The sequence below is a fragment of the Bubalus bubalis genome, chromosome 3 (assembly GCF_019923935.1).
Source record: "Bubalus bubalis isolate 160015118507 breed Murrah chromosome 3, NDDB_SH_1, whole genome shotgun sequence".
NCBI lineage: Eukaryota > Metazoa > Chordata > Mammalia > Artiodactyla > Bovidae > Bubalus > Bubalus bubalis.
This window is the reverse complement of record NC_059159.1, coordinates 145,044,257-145,059,574: the sequence shown is the minus strand read 5'-3', so window position 1 is coordinate 145,059,574 and position 15,318 is coordinate 145,044,257. Positions and strand designations below refer to the sequence as shown.

Sequence of the window (15,318 nt, the reverse complement as noted above, 5' to 3'; positions counted from 1 at the left end):
TGAGTGAACTCCGGGAGTTGGTGATGGACAGGGAGGCCTGGCGTGCTGCAATTCATGGGGTCGCGAAGAGTTGAACACGACTGAGCAACTGAACTGAACTGAACTGAACCCAGAGTTTTTACTGTAGGCACCCATATGTCAAAATTCTAGGCTTTCTGATAGAAGCTAATTATTCAGCATAAATATATTTTTTGTACAAACAGTTTAAGCACATTGAGCCCCTCTTAGCAATTCTGGGAATCTTGGTAACCATCTTGAAATCTGAGTTCCCAAATGCTAGTTAAGGGCTCATCTTGTAAGCAGGCTTTTCTAAGGGTAACAGTCTAGGCCTGCTGTGTTAAAAATTTTCACCACAAAAGCTATTCAAACACACAACATAAAACAGAGGAAGACAAACATATCTGACATATCAACTCTCAATGTAAATGGATTAAATACACCTATTAAGAGAAAAGGCTATCATATTGTATCAAAGAGATTGTTCTTGCTTAGTCACTAAGTCATGTCTGACTCTTTCACGACCCCATGGACTGTAGCCCTCCAAGCTCCTCTGTCCATGGGATTTCCCAGGCAAGAATACTGGAGTGGGTTGCCATTTCATTAGCCAAGGGATCTTCCCAACCTAGGGATCGAATCCACGTCTCCTGTTTGGCAGGCAGATTCTTTACCGCCAAGCCACTAGGGAAGCCCATCAAATAGTACATCTACAAAATAGTTTAGGAAGTTTGAAAATGCAGTCATGAATTATTAAGGCAGTAAACATAAAAGCAACTCAGTGTTTATTTATTTCAAAGTTCAGTTCAGGTCAAAAACAGGTGGAAAAAGGACATTTTGATAATGCTAAAGAAGATAATTTTTAAAGGATACAGAAAAGTTCAAAATATTAGTACACCAAATAAATTGTCATCAAGATTCATAAAACAAAAAACTGCAAGAGTTATAAGGAGAAACAGGAACTCATTATATGTAGTCAACCTTAATATCCCTCTCTAATTTTGTTTCACAACCTGTGGACTCTAGAATGTGTGTGTGTGTGTGTTAGTTGCTCAGTCGTGTCTGACTCTTTGCAACCCCATAGACTGCAGCCCACCAGGCCCCTCCGTCCATGGGATTCTCCAGGCAAGAACACTGGAGTGGGTTGCCATTTCCTTCTCCAAAAGGAACTATAGAAAGAAAGAAACTAAAGTCGCTCAGTTGTGTCCAACTCTTTGCTACCCCATAGACTGTAGCCTACCAGGCTCCTCCATCCATGGAATTTTCCAGGCAAGAGTACTGGAGTGGATTGCCATTTCCTTCTCCAGGACTCTAGAATAGTGCTTGGCAAACTGTGGCCCACATGCCAAATCCTGCCTACTGATTGTTTTGGCAAAGAAACATTTATTGGAACACAGCAATAGCCATTTGTTTACGTATTCAAGCTACAAGGCAGACTTGAATAGCTACAATAGAGACTGAATAACCAGTAAAGCCTAAATCATTAACTCTATGGCCTTTCACAGAAAGTTTACCAACCTCTTATCTAGAAATATAAATAGCATATTTTATAAAGATGAATGTAATATGTTCTGAAAACAAAGCTATGCAAACACACTACATAACTATTCTTAAAGAATAAACTTCCTTTTAAGTCATGACCTTAGAACATTGATAAAATGTAAAGGTGGCACCAGGTGGCGCTAATAGTAAAGAACCTCCTGCCAGTGCAGGACGCATAAGAGAGGTAGTTTCAATCCCTGGGTGGGTAAGATCCCTTGGAGGAGGGCATGACAACCCATTCCAGTATTCTTGCCTGGAGAATCCCATGGACATAGGAGCTTGGTGGGCTACAGTCCATAGGGTCGCAAAGAGTCAGACACGACTGAAGTAACTTAGCAAAGTTATTTTAGGCAAATTCTACAAAGTAAAGACATTGTTATATAACACTATAAATTGCAGACAATATGAGAAAATTTTAAATTATTCTATCTTAAAATTAATAATGACTATATATATGTATATATCTTTAAAAACCTATTCTTCAAAGTTGGTACAATATGCAGAAATCTTTTTTAATGAAAAGCATGATTATTAGACCCTTTGAGCTGTAGACAGAGCAATGCTGAGAGGAAACTATTTTCACCTCATATACTTATTTTTAAAAGCAATAAAGTTTTAAAAGAAAACTAAGCAAGCTAAAAGATGCAATAAAGATAAAACATTATAGTTATAAGTCATTATAATTATAAAGCCAAAAGGTGGTTCTTGGAATAAAACCAAATAAAATAGCTAACCTCAGCTAGAAAAAGGGAAGAAAGTACTATTACTCATTTAAATTTTGGCTCAGATTCCTACTTCTATCATATAATCTCAGAATATTTTAGTCTATATGTGATCTCTTACTTTTGTAAACTCTTAACCCATGTGATGGATGTGTCTAAAGAAAATAAGATTCTGTGCCAGATAGCATACAGTTACCAAGAGTTCCTTTCCTCACCTGGATTACAATCTCCCAAGAAGAATGGTCTCTGTTTCACTCTTCCTGCCTGGGCACTTTTCACATAATAAATATTATTTAATAGTATTGTAGGCTGATTCCAAAGTCAGGTGGAGAGAGGTATTTCATATTGATTCACTCAGAAAAAACTGTCCATGAATGTAAATAAGCAAATTTCTGTGACTTTTGAATCATCAGGTATGGGTTGTTATTGCATCTGAGCCCTTATATGTGAAAGAACTCTAGGTAACTTTTAGACATGGAGCTTTTTATGTACCTCTAAATTTATAGAGGGATGCAAAGAATATCACAGTGAAGGTTTTATTTTGGAAAAGTGAGCAAAGAAATCTTCATAAAGCATATCTATGGTGCTATAGATTAAAAGGTGAACTATTATTTTAGGTACAACCAAGAAAGAGAAAATGCTTCTCATTTATGGATTTTCCTTCAATTTTAAGATGCCTCTTGATTTTGGTGATGGGTATTTACTATAAAGTCACAGATATGGGTGCTTTTATCCCTTTATAAAGTGAATGATATACAGGTAGTAGCTTCTTTCAGGTTTTAAAATAAATGTTGCTTAAATTTGTGAGAAGGATGTTACAAACTTTGTTTTTTGTTGTTAAGATTTGGGAAAATAGTGTGCCCTACCTGAAGGGTACCTAGGTTCTCAATAGTTCTAAGGCTAGAATGGAGGATAATTTAGGGAAAGAATTGAGTATGAAGTTATTGTTGGAAATGAACCACTTAATGAGGACTGATATGCTATCAAAAATTAGAGCAGAAAATCGTGTGTACTAGACAGGAGACCTGGGTTCGATCCCTGGGTCAGGAAGATCCCCTGGAGGAGGAAATGGCAATCCACTTGAGTATTCTTGCCTGGGAAATTCCATGGACAGAGGAGCCTGGTGGGCTATAGTCCATGGGCTTGCAAAAAATCAAACACAACTGAGTATGCATGCATGCTCATGCTAAGAGGATTGGTAGCAAGAACACATACTGAGCATATAGTTAGTGTAAAACTTTCTTTTTCTGAATTACATCACTTTAATCTTTCATCTGTTGGTACCTAAGGTAGTATAGCCAAAGCCTTCAAATATTTTTAGCATGGGCATGACATTTTTGCATGGAGTGTGGTAACAAGAAGACAATAGCAGTCAAATGTTCACAGGAAATTTGTGGTAAATAAATATAAAAAAGGATACTTATAAGATTTCTAGGGCCAACTTGAAACACAATCCTTAAGATCTTGCAGTGAATAAAAACTAGATATGTGGAAAAATAGATGGAAATTAAGGATTGGACAGGAGCAAGACTAGTCTGGAGGACATATGTGAACAAATTAAAAAAAAGGAAAGTAAAGATTTGATGATTAAGAGGGATTCACTGCTGAACAGCCCTGATATAATACCAAGGCACTAGAACCAGGAAAGAGGGGTAACTCCAACATAGGCAGAAAAATTACTTTAACTCTCATCAGTTTTCTCACTTCCACCTATACACTTATGTTTCTGATTCTTTCTTTCAATGTAAGAAAGTTGGTGCCATGATTTTTGTTTGTTTGTTTGCCATACCATGTAGCTTGCAGAATCTTAGTTCCCAGACCAGGGTGGAGCTCCATTTGGAAACATACAGACTAGTGGTTTTCTTATCATTGTACTCTATGTTTCACTGTGAATATAGTCACTGGTGTGCTTCCCTAATGCAAACTCGATCTCAGTAAAGCCACTAAAAGCAATTCTCCATTGATACATTTTGTTATCTACTTAGAGCAAAATCCTTGTGAAATTCATTCCAGTCTTTGTTTTCTCTGTTCCCAGGATTCAGCTCTCTTAAATATATTCTCCTTTCTTAATTGTTGCTTTCCTTTATATCCTCTTCTTTTTCCAGTTTTGAAAATTATGGTTTAAGTTACCAAAGATATGTGTAATTTCATTTCTAGATTGCTCTCTTTTTCCAGTAGAAAAAGTTTTTAACAACAAAAGAAGAGAGAATATAAACTTGAAATTACTTTATTTTTGGGAAAGAAACTGAGCCAGACACCAAGGAGTCAAACACATAATGGGGCATAGGTATATAAATCTCATTTTATAAGTGTGTTAAATATCATAAAATATTTTTAATTTTCTCATTTTTAGAAGAATTCCAACCTGATGAACTCTTAGAGGAGAGCCTAGAAAACCAAGGCAAACGCTTGAGGCAAGTTTTATTCATCAACAAATCATTGACTATGGAACAAGAAATATCAGGAAAACCATGTACTCTGGACATAAACATTTTTCCTGCAGAAACAATACCCTGTAAATTTGACACTACAGGGTCTACTTACTTGCTTCTTAGCTCACTGGCCCCACACTGTCAATATTCAAAAAAGACTTATGTGCCTAATGTATGTGAGAATTGGCTTTTCAGTATTAAGGATGGCAGAACTAATACTGGAGAGAATTCTTTTGTTTGTAGTAAAAATGTGAAAACCTTTGGACATAAAGACAAAGTTATCCAGCATCAGACAATTCAGACTTTGCAGCAAGCTTTTGAATATAATGAATGTAGAAAAGATTTTCTTGAAAAGACTGCCCTTGTTATGTCTAAGAGTACCCATCCAAAAATGAAACCTTATAAATTCAATAAATTTGGGGAAAACCAACATCAGAAATCAACCTTGATAGTGTCTCAGAGCAGTCATCCAGAGGAGAAGAGTCACTATGAGTTTAATAAATATGAATGTACTAAAAACAGAAATAATTTTAGTAGGATCACTCAAAAAACTGACATAGAAGGGAAATCTTTCAGCCAAAAATTACACACTAAAGAACAGGAAAATTTTTATATAGGGGTGAAATCCTTTGAATATGGAAAGAATTTCAGCCATAATTCAACCCTTCCAGTGCATCAGAGAATTCACACAATAGAACAAACCTATGACTATGGCACATGTACAGACACTTTGGGTTACCAGTCAGCTTGCAATGTGCATAAGAAAACTCAAATAATGTTGAAACCCTATGAGTGTAATGAATGTGGAAAATCCTGCATTAAAACTTCATGCCTAATTCAGCCTCAGAAAAGTCACATGGAGGAGAAACCCTTTGAATGTCATCAATGTGGGAAAGCTTTCAGTGAGAAGTCACGTCTAAAAAAACATGAGAGAACTCACACAGGAGAGAAACCCTATAAATGTGACGGATGTGAGAAAGCTTTCAGTGCAAAGTCAGGACTAAGAATACATCAGAGAACTCACACAGGAGAGAAACCTTTTGAATGTAATGAATGTGGGAAATCTTTCAACTATAAATCAATCCTCATAGTACATCAAAGAATTCACACAGGGGAGAGACCCTTTGAATGTAATGAATGTGGAAAATCTTTCAGCCATATGTCAGGCCTAAGAAATCATCGGAGAACTCACACAGGTGAAAGACCATATAAATGTGATGAATGTGGGAAGGCTTTCAAACTGAAGTCAGGCCTAAGGAAACATCATAGAACTCATACAGGGGAGAAGCCCTATAAATGTAATCAGTGTGAGAAAGCATTTGGTCAGAAATCACAACTCAGAGGACATCATAGAATTCACACAGGGGAAAAACCCTATACATGTAATCATTGTGGGGAAGCATTTAGCCAGAAGTCAAACCTTAGGGTACATCACAGAACTCACACTGGGGAAAAACCCTATAAATGTGATGAGTGTGGAAAAACTTTCAGGCAGAAATCAAATCTTAGAGGACATCAGAGAACTCACACTGGGGAGAAACCCTATGAATGTAACGAATGTGCCAAATCTTTCAGTGAGAAGTCAGTCCTAAGAAAACATCAGAGAACTCATACAGGAGAGAAACCCTATAATTGTAATCACTGTGGTGAAGCTTTCAGCCAGAAATCAAACCTCAGAGTACATCAGAGAACTCACACTGGAGAGAAACCCTACAAATGTGATAAATGTGGAAAAACTTTCAGTCAAAAATCAAGCCTTAGAGAACATCAGAAAGCCCATACAGGGAAATAAAAATATAAATATAATGAAGACGGAAAAACTCTGAGCTGAAAATAAAGCCTCACAATATAAAATACATATGAGAGAACTCCTAAGAATATAATAAAAACTTGGAAGTTCTTATGCAAGATACTAGTTTCACTCAACATCAGAAAACTTAACATGAGCAAATCTCTTGGAGTATATTTTATACGGGCAGTTTCATCTTGACTGTAGTCCTCATTGTAGATCAGAGAATTCAATCCAGTAAAGAAACTAAAATAATACAAGAAATACTCTAGGCATTCAATCCTTAGAAAACTCACGCTGCAGAAGAACTCTGGGAATGTAATGAATATGTCATAACTTTGTCCCAGCAAATCAAAATTGACTCATCATCAGAGAAATCAAACAGTGAGAAAATTGGGAATGGAGTAAATGTGAGAACTGTTAGTCAAACACCAGTTTTTTCAATAAGCAGAAAATAACATAAAGGGTAGAGACCTTACAGTATATTAAAACAGACAAGAAAACAAGGTAATGGATGTGGGGAATCCTTCTACTATGTCCAGCCTCAATTTGACTAACATAAGGGTAATAACTATATGACATATAATGCCATATGTCATATGATATATGACATAATGAAATATTCATTGTTCACCAATAACCATTTCCTCCTTTTCTAATGCCACACCTAGCTTAAATTTCTCAACCACTGTCATCCAACTTGAAATCATATTTTTGACCTCTAGATAGTGAAATGTAGGGGTCAATGACAAGTCTTACTAAATACATCTCTCAAATTCTTAATGTCTTCTCCTGTCCCTTGTCAGAATGCTGTGGATATGACCCCCAGCAAAACCAAGGGGCTTATGCACAGAAGATGAAAGAGTACAAAATAGAAAGAAACAGGGCCAAAGAATAAATATTGAATGGAATTTTCTCCTGCATGTACACAGACTTTTTGCTATGAGGAAATAGAATTGTTCTTTATTGAGCTTCTGCAGGTTCGAGTATACTTAATACTGACATATACTCAAACCTATGAATATGATTTCTGTGGACATGTGAACTCAGTGAAGTACATCAGAAATATCACACAGGAAAAACCCCTGGCAAATCCTGAATGACCATAGCTTTTGTCCATATCTCTTCCTCGTCAGTCAGGTGAGTATCAGGGGAAGATATCTAATATTACTGCATATTATAGGTAATCCATTACCCCAAAAATGAGATCTCATTGAATATCTGATAATTGAGCTGTGAATGTGTCAAAGCTTTTAATGAGTCATCAAAGTTTAATATCACTCAGAGTTTGTTATGAGGGAAAAATTTATCAGTTTGAGAAAGTTAATAATAGCCTTTATGTTAATCAAAACTGTTGTTTCTTGTGTAATATTAAGACATTTAATGAACTATAACAGTATTGGTTCATGGACATTTACTAGAATAAGAAGATTTTTAAAAATAAGAAATAAATGGTATAAGTTAAACAGTGTTGAATATATGTGAATATTTTCTGAGTTTTCTGTTGTCTACATCAGTTTGTATGTGCATGCCACTTAAATGTTTGTTTTATATGTATCCTAGAACTCTACAGCATTGTAATAGTATTATGTACCCCTTATTTAGTAACTGTTCTGATATTAATACATCATCTACATGTATATTAATAACAAATAAACCTTTCACAGGAAGTATCTGAAAATTCGAAATCCTATACCACATTTCTTTTCTCTTGTTGCCTCCTGACATGTGCATATAGGAAAGGCCATTTTTACTAAGCTGTCTTTTTTCAACAAAGACAGACCCTGTTTTCTGTGTACTTTTGTCTTATCTCAGGGTCACTAATACAAATATTGTGTTGAAGCCTACACACATACAAATTTATGTAAATGTGTTTGTGTCCTGCCTCTCTTCAATGTCACTGAATCCTTCCTCAGTTGTATCAAGTATACTGATAATCCATCCCTTAAAAGGCATTCTTCATTTGTTGTTTTTTTTTTATTTCCAGCATTTAAATTTTACTATAATTTCTCTCTCTTTTGAACTAACCTATCTGATCTTGAATGTTATTTAGCTTTTTTTACAATCATTTTATATGGTGTGTGGCATTCTCTGTCTCAGTTAAACAACTGCTTGAGTTCTTGTTTCTCCCTGCAGCTACCTAGCTCTCCAGACTTTGGACTCATTTTTTGCCCCATAATCTCAGATATCTGATGTAGTCAAAAAAAAGTTGTTAATTGAAACTCTTCCCAGCTATCTTCTTATTTAAGAATAGAAACAATGCTTTTTCCTGCTCTCTAATGATCTGAAATGTAACTGAGAGTTGTTAGTTGATTTTTGACATATGTTCCTGGGTAATTTGATATGGAAATGATGATAAAATAATTGGATATTCATATATTTCAAATGCACCTTGATATTTATACAATAATTAAAGTTTTATTCAAAATAAATTATAAACTTAAACAAAATAGCTAACAGTATAAAATTTCTTTTGGGAAACATAGAAACTGCTTTGAAGCATGGAGAGATTTTTAAGATGTAATACAAAGAATTGTGTGAGACATAAAAGCAAAAAAGATAAGCTGGAGTTTATAAAATTTAAAGTGTTTGCTTTTCAAGATTTTATTTTGAAAACAAAAAAATCACACATTGGGAGAAAATGTCTCTAATAGATGTATCTGTCAAAGTACTGAAATTCACAATATGCTGTGTTCATAATGCAATAATTCCAGGCCAGAATACTGGAGTGGGTAGCCATTCCCTTCTCCAAGAGATCTTCCCACCCCAGGGATCAAACCCAGGTCTCCCACATTGCAGGTGGATTGTTTATCATCTGAGTCCACCTGAGAAGCCCAATAATACAAACAACTAAGTTTAAATTGGGAAAAAAGATAAGATTAAAACAGGTATTTCACAGCAGAAGATATATAGATAGCCAGTAAGTACTAGAAAAGATTCCAAAGCTTTAATCATCAGGAAAGTGTAAATTAAAAGTATAATGCTATAATGTGGTAGCATTAAAAATCCATTTGATAGTTCCTTGTAAAAGTAATGCTGCTGCTGCTGCTGCTGCTGCTGCTAAGTCGCCTCAGTCGTGTCCGACTCTGTGCGACCCCAAAGATGGCAGCCCACCAGGCTCCCCCGTCCCTGGGATTCTCCAAGCAAGAACACTGGAGTGGGTTGCCGTTTCCTTCTCCAATGCATGAAAGTGAAAAGTGAAAGTGAAGTTGCTCAGTCGTATCTGACTCCCAGCAACCCCATGGACTGCAGCCCACCAGGCTCCTCATCCATGGGATTCTCCAGGCAAGAGTACTGGAGTGGGGTGCCATTGCCTTCTCCAAAAGTAATGCTACCTTATCTAAAACCAACCATTTCAATTCTAGGTGTTTACCCCCAGCAAAACTTAAATTATTGTAAAAAATAAAATAATTTTTAAAAAGAATTGTATTAAAATGTTCATAGAATCTTTATTTATACTATCCCCAAGTTAGAAAGAACCAAAATGTCCATCAGCAGATAAATGTATAGTCAGTGATGTTGCCTAACAATGGAATACCACTCAGTAGTGAAAATGAAGAACCTATTAATATTACACTAATACATGTAACAACATTAATAATAAGATTAGGCTGAGCAAAGGAAGCCAGGCACAAGAAAGTAGAGCTGTATGATTCTATTTATGCAAAATTCTAAGAAAGACGTCTAATCTAGAGGGATAGGAAGCAGCCCATTGGTTGCCCTGGTGTGGGGTGAAGATTAATTTGGTAGGGGAACAAGGGAATGTTTTAATATGACAAAGTTCTATGCAGATTGTGATGGTATTTACAAAGGTATATAAATTTTCAAAACTCATCAGAAGGTATCAAAAATGCATGTTCATGTTAGTCGCTTAATCGTGTCCAACTGTTTGCAACCCCATGGACTGTAGCCTGCCAGACTCCTCTGTCCATGGAATTCTCCAGGGAAGAATACTGGAGGGGGTTGCCATACTCTCCTCCAGGGGATCTTCCTGACCCCAGAGATCAAACCTCAGTCTCCAGCATTGCAGGCAGATTGTTTACCATCTGAGCCACATATTTATATAAATTACACATCAATATATCTGATTTTAAAGATTATAAAAGTGAATTTTGGATCTCCAGCATATTATGGGACTCAGATTCTGAATTCGTCACATGGTTCACTTGCTTTACTCCTTGTATATTTATTCCCTTCTCCCTCCCATGTGGCTGTGTGACCTTGGGCAGGGCAATTCTCCTTTATATCCCTCAGTTTCCTCATTTGTGAGGGGTGCATAATGATGGTAATTACCTACAGTGCTTCTTGAGGGCATTTTCTGAGTTAATCTATGTCAGTTATTTTAAACAATACCTGGCACAGAGTGAATGAGCAATAAGTAATAACTAACCATTATCTTTTGAATTGTGGTGCTGGAGAAGACTCTTGAGAGTTCCTTGGACAGCAAAGAGATCAAACCAGTCACTGTGAAAGGAAATCAACCTTGAATATTCATTGGAAGGACTGATGCTGAAGCTCCAATACTTTGGCCTCCTAATATAAAGAGCTGACTCACTGGAAAAGACCCTAATGCTGGGAAAGATTAAGGGCAGGAGGAGAAGAGGGTGACAGAGGATGAGATGGTTGGATGGCATCATCAACTCAGTGGACATGAGCTTGAGTGAACTCTGGGGGACAGTGAAGGACAGGGAAGTCTGGTGTGCTGCAGTTTATGGGATAGCAAAGAGTCGGACTTGACTTAGCAACTGAACAACAGCAAACCATTACCTATTTTACTACTACTATTAAAAACAGAGCTTAAAGCAAGATTGTAGCTGATAATAATAAAAAATACATTAGGCCTAAAGGAGATTCAGCCTTAATATAGGTGGGAGTTCCTCATATTCTTGAGGCATTACTTTTTATCTGATGATACAATTCCTGAAATTTTGGAAGCTTCAGACCTGTGCACTGGCCTGTGTACCTCAGCCAAAAATGTTTTCTAAGTGTCCAATTCCCAGGAAATTTCTTTTCCACAAAAGCAGGGAAATCACCACCTGTGACTATCTCTCCCCTTCCCCCCAGAGCTGCTCTCTGATAGAAGTCTGAACTAAACTGGAATATTGTCACTTGGGTTCTCTGTTACAAGTTCTTGCATCCAGGGTAGGAGTTACACAGCAGATGTATAACTATTCTAGACAGAAGTCACGCTTTAAGATAGTACCAGCAACACACACACACATATCCTCTAATGGTCACTATTGCCCTGAGTCCTGTTTCCTTGCTATACTGAAGGTGATTCCATTAATGCCTTTTAACACAGGAACTGCATCTTGAGTTCTCTTGTGTACAGGAGTCACTTCATGGTGACCTCTCTGACAAAAGATTTAGAGATCAGCAGGTGATTTGGCCCTAATCATGGGCAAAAGGCATGAAATTTTTCCTTCTTTACCAGAGCTTATGTCAGAACCTTAAAAAGACACCATTTCAAGTAGTAGATAGCCTCCTGCCAGGTTATAGAGTCTGGGGGGGCATGACTTGGGCCAGAGTTTGAGAACTCATCTTCAAGGTCAGTGGAGAATTTTGAGAAGGACCTTGAGATAAGATTGAGCTCGATGAGACAAATTTGGAGAGCAGAGTGACATATATACATGAACATGTATAAAACAGTTGGCTAGTGGGAACCTGCTGTATAGCACAGGAAACTCTTCTTGGTGCTCTGTGATGACGTCTCGAGAGGGATGGGATGGGGAGACGGGAGGGAGGTTCCCAAGGGAGGGAATGTATGTCACATGGGTTGACATACAAAGTTGATTCACTTTGTTGTACATTAGAAATTAACAACATTGTAAAGCAACATACTCCAATAAAAAAGAAATTTTAATAGGAAAAAAATATTTAACTCAACTCTCAGAGGCCCCTCCATATTCCTAAGGGAAACTTAGAGTCATCAGTGGTGAAGGCATGACTATACCTGTAAATTCTTCAGCAGTAGGTGAGATGAAATCAAATGGAGTGATGAGACAGAGTGGTTTTTTACTTGATAGTATAACATTTTCATGTCAGAATTATTGGAACAGTGCAGAAACAAACTGTACTCACAAGATAAAGGAAAATAAGTATAGAAAGTTGTAGTGAAAAGATGCAATCATGATTAAGCATGCAACAGAAGCCACTAAGTTGCCATCAATTGTGCAACTTTATTCCCTGAACTAATGCTTTATATCCACATATTTTAAATGCAAGTGAGGGTTTTGGGCCTTTATTTTTCAATTTACAGCATATGTTTTGGTGACTTATCCATGGAAAAAGCAAACCCAGTGTCTAATCTCTGCAGGAGGCTGAGCAATATCTTATCCTGAGTCTACAAGCCAAGTGTTTGTCCCATGGAAGCCCCTTTGTAGCTGGCAGCTCCTGGACATGAAGGTGACCTTTCTGGCACAGACAGCACAGATGCTGATGTCTCCAAACAGGCAAACCAGGTAGACTTCAGGGGCCTCCTGTAAAGCCCTACTAGTACCACACTGGAAACAAGCCAGGCTACAAGGTTTGAGCAACTTCCCAGATCAAAATCTGTAATGCCTGTTGAGGATCAGAAGCCTCTGGGATTTCTAATTCTGCCTGATTTCACAGAGAACAATCCAGGGTAGGTAACAATACGATGCTGAGGCAGGGGTGGTGGCACTGTCTTGCCACTGGTGCCAGGGGTTTTCAGGATGCTGGGGATCATGACAGGTGTTTTTGCTGGTCTGCTTGCTGTACACTTCAGGCTGTCAAGCAATGTTTCCTATACATGTGCCTTTTCTGTGTAATCTTTAAGAGCAAAGAGTAGCCTCTGTGCATGAAAGAGTGCACAACAGCCGCTGACACGTACAATACTTAGCTCTGAACAACATCTGGGGAAGGCAGTGGCAACCCACTCCAGTACTCTTGCCTGTGAAATTCCATGGGCAGAAGAGCCTGGTAGGGTCTTTTTGGGATACAATGAAAACACTGCATAAGGGGGAGTTTATAGCTCAATAATATGAAAAGATTGGAAAACTTCACTAAAGAGGCTAAGTCATGGGGTCTCAAAGAGTCTGACATGACTGAGCGACTTCACTTTCACTTTTCACTTTCATGCACTGGAGAAGGAAATGGCAACCCACTCCAGTATTCTTGCTTGGAGAATCCCAGGGATGGCGGAGCCTGGTGGGCTGCTGTCTATGGGGTCGCACAGAGTCGGACACGACTGATGCAACTTAGCAGCAGCAGCAGCTGAACAACATCTAAGTGTGGACTTCTTTAAGCTTGGGCACATTACACCTACTTATCAATAATAAAGGTTTATCAAAGGAAGGAGTACATGAATGATGTTTATAACCAACAATACACTGGTAATTTGTTTTTATATTATTAATATATTTTTCTTGGGAAAAGAATACAGTTTTTAAAATAAGTCTGGTTAGCCTCTTTAGTGAAGTTTTCCAATCTTTTTGTATTATTTAGCTATAAACTCCCCCTTAGCAGTGTTTTCATGTATCCCATGATTTTGGTATAACTATCCTATTGTGATTGTAGAAGAGATTTGGTATGATATCTATCTTTTTAAATCTGCTGAGGCTTAATTTGTGGCCTAATATATAATCTCTTCTGGAAAATATCCCATTGGGCTTTGGATACAATATTCTGTATATGTCAGATCTAGGTGGTTAATTGCATTGTTCAAGTTCTCTATTTCCTTATGTATCTTCTGCCTGGTTGTACTGTTCATTAGTGAGGTACTAAAGTCTCCCTGGGAGAAATATCAATAACCTCAGATATGCAGATGACACCACCCTTATGGCAGAAAGTGAAGAAGAACTAAAGAGCCTCTTGATGAAAGTGAAAGAGGAGAGTAAAAGTGTTGGCTTAAAGCTCAACATTTGGAAAACTAAGATCATGGTATCTGGTCCCATCACTTCATGGCAAATAGATGGGGAAACAGTAAACAGTGGCTGACTTTATTTTGGGGGGCTCCAAAATCACTGCAGATGGTGATTGCAGCCATGAAATTAAAAGACGCTTACCCCTTGGAAGGAAAGTTATGACCAACCTAGATAGCATATTAAAAAGCAGAGACATTACTTTGTCAACAAAGGTCCATTTAGTCAAGGCTATGGTTTTTCCGGTAGTCATGTATGGATGTGAGAGTTGGACTATAAAGAAAGCTGAGTGCAGAAGAATTGATGCTTTTGAACTGTGGTGTTGGAGAAGACTTTTGAGAGTCCCTTGGACTGCAAGGAGATCCAACCAGTCCATCCTAAAGGAGATCAGTCCTGAGTGTTCATTGGAAGGACTGATGTTGAAGCTGAAACTCCAGTACTTTGGCCACCTGATGTGAAGAGCTGACTCATTTGAAAAGACCCTGATGCTGGGAAAGATTGAAGGCAGGAGGAGAAGGGGATGACAAAGGATGAGATGGTTGGATGGCATCACCGACTCAATGGACATGAGTTTGGGTAAACTCCAGGAGTTGGTGATGGACAGGGAGGCCTAGCGTGCTGCAGTTCATGGGGTTGCAAAGAGTTGGACATGATTGAGCAACGGAACTGAACTGAACGTCTCCCTATTATTACAGAAATGTTTGTTTCCCCCTTCAGTTGTGTTTTTAAAGGCTACTTACCTCCCAGGATATTTATGACTTTCTTAATTCCCTTAACATATGGGATTGCTTTAGAATGCCCTACTTCTTAAATGTCTGGCTCCCAAAAATGAAAGAAAAATTAAGAGAGGAAAAGAAGTGCTGGACTTATACATCCTCTCGAAGTTGCTTCAGCCAGATAAAGAGGGGCTTGCAAGAATGGCAGCCTGCCTCTGTGTCCACACTTCTGTCATCAGA

The 15,318-nt window shown here is 37.8% G+C and overlaps 1 protein-coding gene across 5 annotated transcripts in view; it reads left to right on the top strand.

The window, feature by feature from the left end:
• The window catches only part of ZNF782 (zinc finger protein 782), an 82,393-nt gene extending 73,464 nt beyond the window's left edge, over positions 1-8,929 (top strand). For all 5 annotated transcript variants that reach the window (XM_044940277.2, XM_044940278.2, XM_044940275.2 and 2 more), the window contains one exon: positions 4,612-8,929. In XM_044940277.2, coding sequence (XP_044796212.2) covers positions 4,612-6,482 — 1,871 coding nt within the window. In that variant the 3' untranslated portion in view covers positions 6,483-8,929. The remainder of the gene's footprint in view (positions 1-4,611) is intronic.
• The last annotated feature ends 6,389 nt before the right edge of the window (positions 8,930-15,318 follow it).